At 40.9% G+C, this 18,227-nt stretch overlaps 1 protein-coding gene across 1 annotated transcript in view; it reads right to left on the bottom strand.

Moving 5' to 3' along the window:
- Nucleotides 1–1,907: 1,907 nt before the first annotated feature.
- The window catches only part of LOC310867610 (cyclic nucleotide-gated channel beta-3-like), a gene marked incomplete at both ends in the record, with an annotated part of 45,428 nt that continues 29,108 nt past the window's right edge, over nucleotides 1,908–18,227 (bottom strand). The window contains 3 exons of the mRNA XM_083777725.1: nucleotides 1,908–2,244; nucleotides 2,404–2,593; nucleotides 3,551–3,596. Coding sequence (XP_083633851.1) covers nucleotides 1,908–2,244; nucleotides 2,404–2,593; nucleotides 3,551–3,596 — 573 coding nt within the window. The remainder of the gene's footprint in view (nucleotides 2,245–2,403; nucleotides 2,594–3,550; nucleotides 3,597–18,227) is intronic.

The following is an 18,227-nucleotide window of genomic DNA, read 5'->3' as shown; positions in this document are numbered from 1 at the left end:
GCTTGCTGCAGCTGCACAGTTCCTGTCTCCAATATTGGCTCTGTCTGTCACAAACCTGGATGAGGATCTTATGGACCACTGTAAAAGGCAACCACTATCTGCAATGTGTGGTTAAATGCTGCCCTTGTGTGGCAAAACATGATATTGCACTCAGCAGTATAACAAATTAACAATCAGAAATACTGCACTTTAACCCTAGAATACACATTTTCACCTGGACAAGGACATGTTTATGCGGTTTGCATAATGTTGCTGAAGTCTGAGGTGGGTGGGTCCTTCCATGCCTTCAGGATGCTCAGTGACATCATAGAGAAGGTATAGGTTTGTTTCCTTGCACACATCCCTGGTTCTTTAGATTTTTCTACAGGCAGGAGTTCAATCAAATTTCACCAGGGTTTAGTGTAAAATCCCATACTCATACATGTTGAATTTGTTAAGAAGAGTACCTCAAATTCACATGTATTGCTGTACTTTAATATATTTTGATGAGAAATATATGTTATGGAATATATTAGAGATGTCCCGAATCCCGATACTGTATCGGTATCGGAAAAGTATCGGTATCGGCCCTTATGTGTCATATCAGGTCATATTGGTATCGGCAAATATGCCAGTCTAACCACCGATCCGACACAGGGGTAAGGGGTTAACATTATGGCAAGTAAATAAAATGTTGGGGCATGTGGAGTTTGCTTTGGAGTTGCCAAAACTGCAAGTGCACATTTGAGTGAGGAGTCTGCTATAAACATAACACGAGATATATAGCTAGAGATAGCTATAAACACAACACGAGATCACAACCCTGGTATCAGTATTCGGTATCTTCTAACACAGAAATTGTGGTATTGGGATCAGATCGGAAACGAAGATCGGAACATCCCTAGGTAAAATATACCGGGGTTTACGGTCTAGTGATGGTGTGACAAAATGTGGGTTTAGTGTTCTAGGGTTAAGTGTGGTGAAGCTTGTAGTCTTGTTTATCTGCTCAGATTAGAGTTCGCAAACAGTACAGTGGTATACGATTATGCAATGGCACTAAAATGATGACACAAAAAGCCCTATAAGGGCTTGTTTCCATTGTGGTCCAGAGACTTTGAACCTTGTCACCCAGCAAAAAGACTTTTGGAAACAGAGCATGCCATTGTGACTTCCATTTAACTGGACATCATGTGAAGCCATATACACATGTATCTTTTGTACTACCATTTGGCATGTCAATCTCCAGGGTTAGATTTGCTGTCATTTTCAAAATTATTATTATTTTTTAATGCCAAAAATAAAATGTCCCGCAGGACATTTATGAGAGTAGGAACTTGGGCAGACAGGCAAGGACAAACCAATAAAAATATAGGATGGTGCATTTATATAGCGCCTATATCCAAGGCGCTTTACAGAGATTGTGCATTACATTCACCCATGAGGGCTGGACTGGGACAAAAAATCAGTCTAAAATAGTCTAAAATAATGAAGTGAGCTATAGATCAGCTGTTTAATATTCATCTATAATTTAAAAAAAACATGCCCCAAAGAATTGGGAGGCAAGGTTGAAAGTGAATTTCCTTTTTGAAGACATTTTGCCCAGACCAGTAAACAACTCCGCTAAATTAATCTTTGAGCCCAACAAGCACTACATCACACCTACTGGTCTGTGTTCTGAAAAATCACACCTGTGTGAACCCCCCCCCCCCCCCCCCCCCCCCTCTCTCTCTCTCTCTCTCTCTCTCTCTCTCTAGCAGGCAACAGTGCAGCACTGTCTCTCTCTCTCTCTCTCTCTCTCTGTTTCTGGCACAACAGCGCCCCTACTGGTACTCATACTGGTGCTCATTAACCAACACATAGGTGAACAATACATAGGTGAACACGGACATTGCTGTTCCTTGGAGTGGTTGCACCACTCAAAAACAGTGCTACATGATGTTTGGTACCAACCTGGCCTGCGGGAGCCACGGTGGTGGTGGCTGGTTGGCTAGTGGCTGCTGCTGGCCTTGTGAAGCCTGGACCTGGTCATCACCAAAGGGCTGCTTTTCCAGCCTGGTGGAGCCTGTTCCTGCCTGGTCCTCTCCCATGATCTGTTGGAAGCCTGGTCCTGGCTGCTGGTAGCCTGGTTTAAGGTGTTGGTAGTCTTGTGGTAGCCTGGTCCTGTACCAGGGGCTGCTGTTAGCCTGGTCCTGGCTGCTGGTAGCCTGGTTTAAGGTGTTGGTAGTCTTGTGGTCGCCTGGTCCTGTACCAGGGGCTGCTGGTAGCCTGGTGGTAGTGTGGTCCTCTACCAGGGGGTGCTGGTTGCCTGGTGTTGATAGTCTTGTGGTAGCCTGGTCCTGTACCAGGGGCTGCTGTTAGCCTGGTCCTGGCTGCTGGTAGCCTGGTTTAAGGTGTTGGTAGTCTTGTGGTAGCCTGGTCCTGTACCAGGGGCTGCTGGTAGCCTGGTGGTAGTGTGGTCCTCTACCAGGGGGTGCTGGTTGCCTGGTGTTGATAGTCTTGTGGTAGCCTGGTCTAGCTGTTCCTGATGCTGCTAGCCTTGTGGAGCCTGGTGTTTGCCTGGCCAGCTGACCCAGGTGCTGCTGGTAGCCTTGTGGAGCCTGGTGGCCTGACCTAGCTAGATCATAGTTGCATTTTGGGCTCACTATTTGGTTCTCCAATTGCACTTGTTGTATTCAGAAAGCCTGCCAGCTTTGAATGTAGAAAATAGAAATAGGCCTACTGTTGATTTACAACAATCACATGGATCCAGCATTCCAGATTTAGTACTTTATAGAGGGTATGCACATGCATAAAGTGACTTTAACGTCGCCTAATGCAATCGGATAGGACTTTTCTGTTTCGATGCATGGGCTGTCAAGGCTAGAAAGTAGGCGTTCCTGCATAGCATTTATCTTCCTGTGTATGTGTGACAGTTCACCCTCCCAATGACACTACATTTAACAACCTGTAATACGTTTCCTGTGTTATTTTTCCCATAACCTACAACAGGAAAGCTATCACACAACACAGGGTTAAAGTTTAAATTATTGTTTGTGTGGCAGATAACGATATGATGCATTTATATCCAGTTTTTATCCAGAGCGCTTTACATTACAGTACCATGTACTTCACATTCACTGCCAATTTTGCCTCTCATATTTCATGTTCAAGGACAGGTTGACAAGTGGCAAATCGAGTGGCAAAGCAACATGCAAAGTGAGTTTAACATTGTTTAATGCAATCAGATATGGGCTGTCAAGGCCAGAAAGTAGTTTTTTGCCACTCAGGCATTCCTGCATAACTTCCAAGTTTGATGATGACACGCGCATACCCTCTATAAGCAATATGCTCCACCACCTAGTTACTTACAACCCCTTTGTTCTCAGTTTAGTGTCTCCTTCCATTGCTACATTCATAGCTACAGTTTCAACCCCAGTAACAGGGGTAAAGACAGTCCAGTTCTTATTAAGAGAAATAGCAATATTGATGTTAGAAATCCAGTTACGTTGAACTTGAAGCCTTCGTTCACCACAGGTATCATACCTTCAAACCCTCTAAATCGGTGGGAGTCTGCATTAACTATAGCAGCTACATCTCCCCTGGATCTCCGGGGGGCCTTCAGCCAGTGCCTCGGGATTCTGAGGGGGAGGTAACACAGGTTCTCATGTAAGGGCCTACACTGTCTGCACCTAAATGTGCATAGTCTACATCCTAAAATGTGTAAAATACGTGACCTTACAAAAAAAGGGAAGATTAGTATTTTATGTTTCACAGAAACATGGTTGGATTCATCCATTAGAGACTCTGAAGTAGAAATTGATAATTATGTAATAATCCGCAGGGACAGAAATAGACAAGGAGGAGGTGTTTGTATATGTAAGGTCTGATTTAAAATGTTATGTTAGAAACTAATTAAATGTCGATGAAATCGAAGCAGTTTGGTTAGATATTCTCCCTACCAAAAGCAAGCCTATTTTGATAGGGGCTCTGTACTGTACAGACCCCCGGATCAGAGTCGCTTACTGGAATCCTTGGAAAACGTTTTGGCCAACAATCTGGATATCTTGAATAAAGAAATAATTTTAATGGGTGACATAAGTCGACATTTCAAATGAAAAGGGGCAGCATTACAATGCACTGAAAAACCTTTTGCAATCAAATAGTCTTACTCAGTTGATAACAGAACCCACTAGAATCATGGCGCATAGTCAAAATATAATAGATTTAATAATGGTTTCTGATAAAAAGCTAAATTTATTGTGTGTAATTGTGTGTGGATTAAGTGATTATTTCATTAATTGTACTAGGAAAGTGAGGAGGTCTACAATAAACAGCCACAAAACCGTTACATGTAGATCACTAAATAGATATACAACAAATGGTTTCATAGAACTGCCCAAGAGAACGGACTGGTCCCACATTTCTATGAGTATGGATGCCGACCTTGCAGGGGCACATTTTCAAAGTACGTTTCTTAACGTGATAGATAAAATAGCTCCATCAAAGAAGGTAAGAATAAAACAAAGAACACAGCCATGGATGAATAAAGCTATTCTAGATACAATCCATTTTAGAGACAAAATACTAAGTTAGAGACTAACTATAGTCTCTAATCTAATCAAATCAAATCAAAATCACCCATTCATACACCGATGGTGGAGGAAACCATGCAAGGGACCAACCAACCTGCACATCGGGAGCAGTTAAGTGTTCAATGTCTTGCTCATGTTCACTTCAACACATATACTGTAGGCCCCATTTACGCTGGCAGCCAAATCTAGCCTGAATCAGATCTGTTTCAAATCAAATATGAAATAAATAAATGAGTCTACTCTAAATGGTCACATACAAGTCAATGAACATTGAGTTCTCAACTTTTTTAAAGCCTTTTATACTTAGTATCGTTATGTATTCACTGCTTTTAATGTATGTGTATTGTGGAGCATCACCTAACCGTATACGTTTTTCACAATGCATGTACAGTACTTGACATCTACTAGTCCAGTACCTGCCTGTAGACCCTATCGCAATTTGGTGTTGGGGGAATTTCTCACTTGAACTAAGTCAATGGGTCCCTAGACATGAAAGATCAATGAGGTGCTTGTCCGCCATAGTGCCACGAATGGCGCAATGGCCACATCAAAAATGGCCGCCATCGGCTATGATGAAAATCCAACCTTTTTGTTTTTTAGTGTTTAAGCACATGTAATACATTCATTTTGACTAATTGTGGTGTGTGGAATTCATTTCTGATATTGTTTTGATGATTTGGGGTGATTTTGACCTTGAAAGGTCATAGTCAAGGTCATTTTGCTATTCCACAGACCTTGGCCATAACTTGTCCATTTTTAGGAGTAAGAACAGGAACAATAAGTCTATTTCAACTAAATCTGACTCTTAAAATTAATTTCTGATATTGTTTTGACCATTAGGGATCATCCTGTCATTGAATTATTGATGTTAATGTCATTTTTCAATAATTCGATTATGATTCTTTAGTCGCTTTTACTATATATTTTCATGATTTGTTTTCTTTACATAAACAAAATACATGGGCATGAGAAAAACAACAACAGCACCATATGTGCTGTGTGAATAAGCCCATTGTACAAAATACTCTGTCCATGGCCCAAATGAGCCAATTCATTGCTATGGCAACCCCATAGTGGAGGTAAGTCAATATATCATAAGAATCGTTCACTTGATGGTACAAGCACCAAATTTGGTACACAAGTGCTTCAGAACCTACTCTCTCAGAAAAGTACGTTGTCCACTTGAAAAAACTAAATGGCCACCATTTTTCAAGATGGCCGCCAAATGAAAAGGGCCTTTTGTGGCAGTTCTGGACAACCGTGGGTCCGACCAACTCGAGACCGGGCACTGCACTCCCTGTGTGTGTGTGGAACGTGTGTGTCGAATTCGGTGAAGTCGGTGGGGCAAACGGTTCTCGGGTTACATGGATTACAGATGTACAGACACACACAGACTTGAATATATGTCAATGGGCAATGCCCATTGGGGTTTTTTTTAGATGATGGGTAAGAAGAGAGAGATGTGATGTCAGGTGGTGTGGGCTAAGAAGTGGTCAGGGCTAAGATAAAGTATATGAGATGTACAGTAAGTGCAAAGAGAGATGGTGAGGGAGGGAGAAAATGATTTGTACCAATTGACCAAACAGTAGACAGTAGTGTATCACGTTAAGGTGAGTATAGAGATGGAAATGTTCTAGCAAGTGAAGCCAGTGTATTGAAAATATGGGACATATGTGTCAGGAGTTATTTGTGACAGAAGGCTACCAGTGAGAGGGAAGATGTATACGATGGTAGTGAGACCAGCCATGCCGTACGGTTGGAAACGGTGGCACTGATGAAAAGGAGGCACAGCTGGAGGTGGCAGAATTAAGGATGCTATGGTTCTCATTAGGAGTGAAAAGGAAGGACATTATCAGAAATTACTGAATTAGAGGATCAGCCCAGGTTAGAAGGTTTGGGGATAAAGCAAGAGAGGTGAGGTTGAGATGGTTTAGACATGTGAAAAGGAGGGATGAGGGTACATTGGGAGAAGGATGCTGAAGATGTAGCTGCCAGGTAAGAGGATGGCCAAAGACAAGGTTTAAGGATGCTGTGAGAGATGACATGAAGGTGGCAGGTCACAGAGGAAGATGTAGAAAACAAAACCAAAAGGGGTCCTCCCCTTTTCCCTGTGCGTGCACACACACACACACACACACACACACACACACACACACACACACACACACACACACACACACACACACACACACACACACACACACACACACACACACACACACACACACACACGGTACTCTACAGTACACTACAGTATGTTACAGTACAGTATGGTAAAGTACAGTAACGTGCGGTACGGCATGGTACAGTATGATACCATAAGGTATGGTACAGTACAGTATGATGCCGTACAGTACAGTAAGGTACAGTATGGTACAGTATGGTACCATGCAGTACGGTACAGTACAGTACAGTACAGTATTGTACAGTATGATACCATACAGTAAGGTACGGTACGGTATGGTATCATACTGTACCTTACTGTACTGTACGGCATCATACTGTACTGTACCATACCTTATGGTATCATACTGTACCATGCCGTACCGCACGTTACTGTACTTTACAATACTGTACTGTAACATACTGTAGTGTACTGTACAGTACCGTGTGTGTGTGTGTGTGTGCACGCACAGGGAAAAGGGGAGGACCCCTTTTGGTTTTGTTTTCTACATCTTCCTCTGTGACCTGCCACCTTCATGTCATCTCTCACAGCATCCTTAAACCTCGTCTTTGGCCATCCTCTTACCTGGCAGCTACATCTTCAGCATCCTTCTCCCAATGTACCCTCATCCCTCCTTTTCACATGTCTAAACCATCTCAACCTCACCTCTCTTGCTTTATCCCCAAACCTTCTAACCTGGGCTGATCCTCTAATTTAGTAATTTCTGATCAAGTCCTTCCTTTTCACTCCTAATGAGAAGCATAGCATCCTTAATTCTGCCACCTCCAGCTGTGCCTCCTTTTCATCAGTGCCACCGTTTCCAACCGTACGGCAAATAACTCCTGACACATATGTCCCATATTCTCAATACACTGGCTTCACTTGCTAGAACATTTCCATCTCTATACTCACCTTAACCTGTTACACTACTGTCTACTGTTTGGTCAATTGGTACAAATAATTTTCTCCCTCCCTCACCATCTCTCTTTGCACTTACTGTACATCTCATATACTTTATCTTAGCCCTGACCACTTCTTAGCCCACACCACCTGACATCACATCTCTCTCTTCTTACCCATCATCTAAAAAAAACCCCAATGGGCATTGCCCATTGACATATATTCAAGTCTGTGTGTGTCTGTACATCTGTAATCCATGTAACCCGAGAACCGTTTGCCCCACCGACTTCACCGAATTCGACACACACGTTCCACACACACACACACAGGGAGTGCAGTGCCCGGTCTCGAGTTGGTCGGACCCACGGTTGTCCAGAACTGCCACAAAAGGCCCTTTTCATTTGGCGGCCATCTTGAAAAATGGTGGCCATTTAGTTTTTTCAAGTGGACAACGTACTTTTCTGAGAGAGTAGGTTCTGAAGCACTTGTGTACCAAATTTGGTGCTTGTACCATCAAGTGAACGATTCTTATGATATATTGACTTACCTCCACTATGGGGTTGCCATAGCAATGAATTGGCTCATTTGGGCCATGGACAGAGTCTTTTGTACAATGGGCTTATTCACACAGCACATATGGTGCTGTTGTTGTTTTGCTCATGCCCATGTATTTTGTTTATGTAAAGAAAACAAATCATGAAAATATATAGTAAAAGCGACTAAAGAATCATAATCGAATTATTGAAAAATGACATTAACATCAATAATTCAATGACAGGATGATCCCTAATGGTCAAAACAATATCAGAAATTAATTTTAAGAGTCAGATTTAGTTGAAATAGACTTATTGTTCCTGTTCTTACTCCTAAAAATGGACAAGTTATGGCCAAGGTCTGTGGAATAGCAAAATGACCTTGACTATGACCTTTCAAGGTCAAAATCACCCCAAATCATCAAAACAATATCAGAAATGAATTCCACACACCACAATTAGTCAAAATGAATGTATTACATGTGCTTAAACACTAAAAAACAAAAAGGTTGGATTTTCATCATAGCCGATGGCGGCCATTTTTTATGTGGCCATTGCGCCATTCGTGGCACTATGGCGGACAAGCACCTCATTGATCTTTCATGTCTAGGGACCCATTGACTTAGTTCAAGTGAGAAATTCCCCCAACACCAAATTGCGATAGGGTCTACAGGCAGGTACTGGACTATACAGTATGTGACAATAAACATCTTGAATGGAATCAGATTTTTTTCCAATGTGTCTTAACACATTCAGAGGTCATTCTGTCTCAGTCTGAATGCAACAACCCTGATCTAAATCAGATCCCATGTGAATTGTATGTGATCCGCGTTCAGACTTATTTAAACAAATCAGATTTCAATCTGGATCACAGATCTGATTCAGGCTGGATTTGGCTGCCAGGCTGAACACATGCAGATCAGATATGGTCACTTGAAAACGGCAGTGTGAATGGTCGGGCCCGAAGAACGGATTTGAGAAATGAATCAGATTTGCCTGGATGTATAAGTTAACTCTGATAAGTTTGATTGTATATCGTTTGATTGTTGATAGTATTGACTCCAGACAGTGTAGGGAACATACCAACTGTGGGTTTATAACGTGGGGTAATTGGGGACTTAAATTATTATGTGCTTAATTTTTTATCACTGGTCTGTAAAAAAGGGGAGTAAAATTCACTTCTTCTTTGCATTAAGGATTCTGTCTGGCGTTTTTTTTCAGTATTTAGAAAATGTTGGTGTGTGTGCGTGCGCGTGTCTGTGTCAGACAGACAGACAGACAGCGTATGACATCGGTACAATAGTTCAGTCATAGATAGACTTTTGTTTTTTTTAAACAAATGCACACAACCATGCAAAAACAAATACTTCCAATCACAGTGTCATTACGACATCCAAAGAATACATAGGTTACATGGTCATTGTAAGATAATTCTCAACCTTTTCAGGACGTGACACACACACACACACACACACAACCGACTCGACCAGAGTATAGTTTTTTTTTTTTTTAATACTGTTTTTATTAGGCATTTTTTGTATATGACCACTTCAGAATATCATTGACAATGATAATGAGTTATTCAGTTATATAAAATGAAAGATAATGACAGGTAATGTAAATTCCACATACAATACATAATAAAAAAGATATATAAATGTGATAAACACGAAAAAACAAAAAACAATGACAAATGTGAACAGACAAACAAAACAAAGACAACAGGACAGACACTCTTGCTCTCAAACTTTACCCGAGTATACTTTTGGTACTTCAAGTACATTTTGATGCCAATACTTTTGTACTCAAGTAAATTCACTTTTACTTTAACAAGAGTATTTCCAGATTGGAGTACTGATACTTTAAATGTAAAACATGTGAGTACTTTTTCCACCACTGGCGAGCAGATAACTGCCTCATTTATTATTGCTGTATCTCAAAGTATATGGCGTAATCCCCATATTTGTGGATATTGAGCAGGCAGGCAGGCAGGCAAATTCCTTGTATTAGATATGAAGATGTTTCTTAAACAGCTCTTCAAGAGGTCTAGTCATCAGCTGCTCGTAAGACATTGGAACCCTTATCTCATATCTTTCTCTCCTGAGAGTTCCGTCATCATTGACATAGAGGCCAAAGGTGCCTCCACAACTCCACTATAGGCTTTGTTGTAACTACTCTGAAAAGCTCATACTGGCATTATTAGTAAAGTAGACCAGACAGTGGCTTTGTGGTTAAAGTGTCTGCCCTGAAACTGGGAGGTCGGGGTTCGATCCCCGGCTGGGTCATACCAAAGACTGTAACAATGGGAACCTGTGCATCCCTGCTTGGCACTCAGCATCAAAGGTTGGGTTGGGCGGTCAGATCAACTACAAATCGGTCCCACAAATTTCACTGCAGTAACGTGTGCGACAAATAGTAGTTTGTCTAGGATGTAAATCAAGCCGTGCTACTCATATGCAGAGTTGGCGGTGCCCGGGATCGAACCCATTACCTTGTGTCAAAAGGAGAGTGCTCTACTGACTGAGGTACCCAAACACAAACCGTTTAATTCAACCGCATCCATTTAATTTCACGAATGGTTACTACTACTACATTTACAGTACAGTTTTACTGTTTGCGGAGCACCATGAGTACGAAATGCTGTTTTGAAAAGGTGAGTAGAAATTAATGATATTGCTGTAATGTAAGTATAGGGCTGTCCCAGAGTCCCCGACTAAGGATTTGTACAGTCGACTGTGATTGGCCACTAGGAGCCCCACTAAGCATTTTTCAAGCTATTTCAGTAGATGATTGCATAACATAACAAATGTCATGCAATAGTGAATAGAGAATCATTTCATTTGGGCTGTGGGGGGTGCTTAATGTCTGATTTAATTTGCTTGGTTTCTCCCAATAAATATAAACATATATATAAAAAAAAATATCTTCAAACTATTTGTTAATTAATATAACAAATTAGACCAATTTCTAAGTCGAATTATGAAGAAGAAATACAAACTGAGACTCCCTCAATCAATTCTGTCGACTAATCAAGGTCAACCCTAAATGTAAGATTATATAATATCTTCATGAATCTCAGTTAAAGCTGGTTAAGCTGGTACATAAAGTGCCCAGGAGGATAGGAGTGTGTGTGAAGTTGGCAAAATGTTTAGGAGTAATATAATCATGTTTTGTGTGTGTGTGTGTGTGTGTGTGTGTGTGTGTGTGTGTGTGTGAGACACGGCTTGGCCTGTTGTAGCGCCACCATGAGGCTGATTTGAAAACTGTCAAGTGGCATTTCTTCCTCAGCCTGGTGGGAATATGCATGACAGTTTCACCGCAATCGGACACTGCGTTGAGTAGTTGTGGCGATTTGTACAAAATGGGTACAAACGGGCTACTCCTGAAAAGTTTAGAAGCCAATCGTAGGCAATGAAGGTGGATTATGAGAAATCAAACAAACCTGTCTTGATCACATGACTATGGAGAGCATGTGTACCGATTTGCGTGAAATTTGGATAATCCGTGCAGTTGGAGGTAAAAACACTTTTCGGCCAGTTATAGCGCCACCATGAGGAGTAGAAAATGTTCACGTGGCATTTTTTCCTCGGCCTAGTGGGACTGTGCGTGCGCAATTTTACGGAAATCACACGGTGTGTTCATGATTTGCAGCATTTTGTTTGAAACTGAGCATTCCTGCAAACTTTGAAAGCCAATCTTAGCCAATCAGGATGGAGTCTGAGAAATTTGAAAGACGCGTTTCGTTGAATGGCTCTAGAGAGACTGTGTACCAATTTGCGTGATGTTTGGACAAAATCTGTAGGTGTACTGTCCAAAAACTAGTTTTGCACAAAGCGGCCTCCTGGTGGCGCTATGATATCCCGTTCTGGAATTTTTTGGGGCAGAGGTTCATCGTTGGCATCCAGGGAGTGTGTGTGCAAAATGTGGCATCGACTGGGTTAACGGTGCCGGAGATTAGCTGTTCACAGACGGACGGACACACGGACACACGGATGGACGGACGGAGTGCAAAACATATTCTCTCCCCATGCCTTTGGCCTCGTGGAGACAACAATGGACCTTGATTATGACAAGGGTTGAAAAACCACTGGTCTATGTGCTTGGGGGGTGGGGAGGGTCTCTGCTCCTATAAATAAGGAGGGAGAGGGTCTCAGGGGATAAGGTCTCTGTGCACCACAGGAGGGCTGAGACCACCATATTGAAGCTGCTGCTGCTGTGATTTCTGTCCCTACCATCGTCTCCACTGCTTCATCCATTCTCAACAAGTCGACGCATTCTCCAAGAACTGTAAGTCGTTACAACGATAATCTCTTAATTAATGTGCTTCCCTTATAGTCTAATTAATATAGTCAATCTACAATATGCCAATATGGCACATTTAAAAACCAAAGCGGAAACGATTTACAGTAGCCTACTATATGGAGGCCATGTCTGGAAGGCATTTTAATCAGCAATGTACAATTATATTCATAACGCTTTATAACAATAGTCCCTTACACATTGTAATGCACGGTATTATGACCTATAAGGACAAGTTATAGTTGTAACATATAAGAATACGTGCAGGCCTATAGCACATTATAATCACTGTTATAATTGCATTATAAAGTGATTATAAGTCACTATAGGTGATCATTGGTACAATAATGGCATTCCTCGAGGTGCAGATGATTATACATTTAATGTTATTTCTACTTAATTGAAACACCTGGTGACTACTGTAGCGACTTTACTCACACTATGATGATGTGTGCACAGTGATTCTAGTGCACTAAAACAATTATAAAAAAACAGTATTGATAATTGTATGAATTAATGATGATACTTGGCATTATGTAGCATTATAAAATGCAGTTTTAAATCATTATGGCGATGTATTAGACGTGCTTATAGCGACAATGCATTATGTGTATGTATATAATATACACATAAGACAGACTTGTATAGACATAAAAAGCGTTAAGGCATAATCATAGTCCAGTTTTCGGTGAGAGAACTGGACTATGTAAAACAGAGATGTGTTGTGTGAGCGGGGACCACCGCGGCGTGACGTCATGTTGTAGTTTTCGGTGGTCACCTCTTCACCGGAAACTGGACTATGAATAGGCCTTTAGGGCCACAAATTATTCATGGAAACAGTGTATTCTGTAGCCTACCGATTATAGACAAAAATGGCGTTTGTGTTTAATAATATATTTTCTTTAACAGTTGAGAGACAATGGTGTCCCAGCATGTCACCATGAAGCTGGCACTGCTCGCCATCACAGCTCTGACCTGCATCTGTGCTCAGGTGACCTTATGACATTATGACCTTTTGACATCTGTGCTCAGGCAAAAACACGCTACCATTAAAGAGCTTTTGACATCTGTGCCCAGGCAAAAACACATTACCATTAAAAGGACCACTTCACCACTTTTCAACCCATCTTCATATGATAGGTCCTCACTAATATTCATGAAAAAAAAAATGGCGCAATTTCTTTCTACTCGGTCTGTGTCTCACATAGGAGGGCTGTGGGCAGTTCAGAAACCGTCCTCCAGTGACATCATCGATGGGGAATACAAGCCAATAGAAACTGCAGGCTTTCTAATCCTGAAAAGTTGCAATGCGAAAATGGAAGCCATGGTTTTCACGATAATGATCTAAGCATTTTTGTAAAAAATAATCTTGTTCTAATCTGCCTAATGATGATGTCACTGGTGGACGGTTTCTAAACTGCTCACAGCCCTCCTATGAGACACAGAGACACAAATAAATCGTGCCATTTTATCATGATTATTAGTGAGGACCCATTATATGAAGAAAGGTTGAAAAGTGGTGAAGTGGACCTTTAAGTCTTCCAATCCTGGCAGCATGTCATGCGTTCGACTCCCGATCCTGACGACCTTTGCTGCCGTGTCACTTCCCATCTCTCTTCCCCTAATTCCCTGTCAGCTTACTCTACACTATCAAATAAAGGCAGAATATGCCCCCAGAAATATCGGTTAAAATAGGTATATATATCACTCATTCTTGAGATGAGGGACAAAAGTGTCCCACACATAAGAGCCTTATTTATGTTAAAAATAAATTAATTCATAAAAAGTAAAAGCACTTGCAAAGTTAAATGTAATACAGTTTTGTATTATTATGCCATTCATTTCATTATAATTGTTTTCATATGCCATCTGAATTAGTTAAAAGCAGGCACTGTACCCAAAACGCCTGTATTTAGCCTGTCCCCAGCAAGTGGTCACAATTTCAAACTGCTAAAAAAGTGTCTAATACTGTCACAATCACATAAATATACACGATATATATATATATATATATATATATATTCATTATGTTTCTGTTACTGTGTGCTTACAGGGCTATGGGGGGGTATGGGTCAGCCAGGATATCCTGGTAGAGACGGTGCACCTGGTCTGAAGGGTGATCGAGGCTCCCCTGGTTTCCCTGGTCTGAAGGGTGATGGAGGCTCCCCTGGTTTCCCGGTTTGTACTATGATCTAATTTAAAGTGTTAGTTCAGATTGTTGGTTAAATACTTGGCATTAATTAATATAGTGGCCCCCAGACCTCCACCAAATGACCAGAACTACTAAATATTCACCAAAACCAAACCAGAACTCCACAATCTATGCAATTAATACATTTGCAACGACTATATTATGGCAAGTATTTCCTATACAGCCAAAAATCAGAACTAACTAACCCTTTAATTGCCTTGTATTTATTCATGGCGACATAGTAATCATCTTGTTCTTTCTTTTTTAGGGTGACTTAGTAATTATCTTGTTTTATTTTAGGATAACATATGGTAGTAATTATCATGTTTTAGGGTGACATATTAATAAATTACCATATTATATATTTTAGGGTGACAATAATTACCATATTATATATTTTAGGGTGACGTAGTAATGACCATATTGTGTATTTTGGGGTGACAAAGTAATGCTCTTGTTCTTTAGGGTGTTGCAGGTCCCCAAGGGCCACCCTCCAGACCTGTTGGGCCCGGCCAGGGGCTGAAGGGAGAAAGGGTTAGTATGTATACACTTTGAAAAGACTCGTACTTGATTTTGATTTGTTTGTTTACATTTTGATCAATCATTATATAATTGGTACTCTGGGGGTCCTTGACATGAAAAAGTGTGGGAACCACTGACATACATAACAGTCCTACAGTCATGCGTCCGACACCATAGGCTAAAACCCAACCCTAAACATAACCTCACAGGAAGCCACGGGTTAGTTTTAACCTGCCTCACTGGTTAGTTGTAACCGGTATAGCGCATGTCGTGAGCGACGGTTTTGTCCAACTAATGCCTGTCGGACTGTTAGTATGTCTAACAAATGTATATGTCTAACAAATATATACCCCCCTCCCTGACATATACCCAAAACCCTTGAAACCGTCATGCTGTCCATACTGTACAGCATGCACGGCTATATATATATAGGCTAGTATAACAGTCCTTTCACTACAAATGCAGTTACTGCTCTGTGACACTCTTCATTTTCCCTTCGGTCAGCTTTCCCTGTACGCACAGGCATAAAAGGCCATAGTTTTATTGCTTTATTGTAAAATGTTGCCATAGCTCCACGTGTTCTAATGCTGTGAGTTTCACTGCTTCTTGTAATGCAATGTATATTTGTGATTGCAGGGTGACATGGGCTACAATGGCCCAGCTGGACCCACGGTAAATATCCTACTCTGCCTGTAACTATTATCTTACAGGCAGATTTTGTGACGAATCAATTATGGATCTTTATTAACCTATGTGTTTTTAACGTGATAAGTGGTATTGCTTCCCCACAATCCATTTGTATGAATCCAAATAAAGTGTTTGAAGTAGCCAATGTAAAACATTGCCATGTCTTCTAATGTGGTGAGATTCACTGCTTCTTTAAATGTATGCATATTTGTGATTGCAGGGCTACCCTGGCTCAGACGGACGCACGGTAAATATCCTACTCTGCCTGTAACTATTATCTTACAGGCAGGCTACTGAATCAATATGTACAGGCTATATCTTTATTAAACACGCGTTTTAATGGCAATATACTTTTGGTTAAAACAAAAAGGTTTTTGTTGAAAGGTTAATATCAGTGTTTCTCAATGTGTATATAAAATCATATAAAATAGTGAAAGATGTGCTTTTTTCTTCTTTTTTTCAATCCCAGGGTGCTAAAGGAACTCCAGGCTTCCCAGTAAGTTGAACTGCCCCAATATATGACCACGTTCATTCTATACTATAGGTCTGTTATGATTTACAATTTAGGCATTTAGCAGACGCTCTTAAACCAGAGTGTACCCCAGGAGGGGTCTATTTCACTGGCTTTAAATGCGTTTTCACTCTCTACACCTACGGCGTAGTATACACAGAATCAGGCACTAAATCAAATATAACACATTTGGCACAATTTGTGTGATTTCTCAATAACGCGTCATGACTCATTATATATTATAATTTAGAACACAATTTCTGCAGAAGAGCAAACGATCAATAATCATATATATAATACTGAGGTGTGCTTTTTTTCTTATTTTTTCAATCCCAGGGTGCACCAGGAAGTCCAGGCCTCACAGTAAGTTGAACTGCCCCAATATATGACCTGCACGTTCATTCTACTATAGCTCTGTTATGATTTACAATTTAGGCATTTAGCAGACGCTCTTAATCCAGAGTGATTTACAGTAAGCAAAAAACAACACATAAAGACTATAAGAGCCTAACATCCGTCTAAGAGTAGAATATCTGTACAATGAAAGAGTACACTAGACTGAGTGTTTTAAGTCTACATAATATGCTATCTAAGTACCATAAGTTTAGCCTTTGAATGGACCTGTAAGGTCGTCGAGGCTAGTCCTACATGATCACGTTAACTGTATTTTCCGTATTTGGTGTTGATATACAGTAAGCCTCACTTTCTTTTTTTTCTTTTTTTTCTAGAGACAAGACGTCATCAGGTTGATCAGAGAAAAGTAAGACATCACACACACAAACACACACACACGCTATATCAGCCTAAATCAAATGATTTTCTCTTTAAAAAATGTATCCCATGATTTTGCAACCCAGTTTTTTCACCCAATGCCAATTATCTAATGTAATCCTGGGCGCTACACTTCCTCTGCCAACCTGGGGGGGGCAGCGGACTGACCTCATGCCTCCTATGCATGAGGAATCCAAGCTGCTTCTTTTCACCTGACGGGGGAATTTCCCTGGCCGGACGTAGCACGTGGAAGGAACACGTTTTTCCGATCAGTTCCTTTCCCCTCCATCAGGCGCAAGGGGGAGGCAGTTTAGAGACCAGGCTTACTGCATGTTTTTGTGGATCGATCACTACAGTAGGGGTGGTGGGGGGGGTAGGGATTAGAGAAAGTTGTACATTTAACTCAACTGTACAGTATATAACCACTAAAAGAAGCAGCCTGAGCCAACCCAAACTGAACTACACAACTACACAAGTGGTTTAACTATGGTTTTTCTTTTCATTTTCCTCATTTTCCTCAGTTCCTCAGTTCCTCAGTAAACTAGAGGCATGACGTCTGGATAGACAGAGGCTCCAGAAGGACAGCTGGGAGTGGATTAGCTGCAAAATATATGTTTCCTTTCTTTATTGCAATAATCAAGCTCCTATAAGCCATGTTTGTGATGCACTGCATGTTTTCACGTGTTTGAAAAATGGATAAAGGACCGAAAGATATACGTTTGTACTGTGTGGTCATTGGATGTTTAAATGTGAATAGTTTAATAATGTATTTATATCACTGCAATGCAACCATTTCTCAAATGTTTTGTGTCCTACGGTTGGTGAACCCTATGGGGTGGTCAAGAAGCATGAACTCCTCCATTAAGATTATACATTTATAGTAAGCCTATATCACACAGGGTGCAAAGTGGGACATTTTCTGATCTTTAATATTATGTTCCAATTAGCTTAAAGGACGACTTCAACACTTTTCAACCTATCTTCATATAATAGGTCCTCACCAATAATCATGATAATCATGATGTGTCTCATAGGAGGGCTGTAGCAGTTCAGAAACCTGTCCACCAGTGACATCATCGTTAAAGGGACATTTCACCCT

Source organism: Protomyctophum parallelum (assembly GCF_964188405.1).
Source record: "Protomyctophum parallelum genome assembly, chromosome: 12".
In the NCBI taxonomy this organism is placed as follows: Eukaryota; Metazoa; Chordata; class Actinopteri; order Myctophiformes; family Myctophidae; genus Protomyctophum; species Protomyctophum parallelum.
Note: the sequence above shows the minus strand (reverse complement) of the source record. Positions and strands in the feature narration are given on the sequence as shown.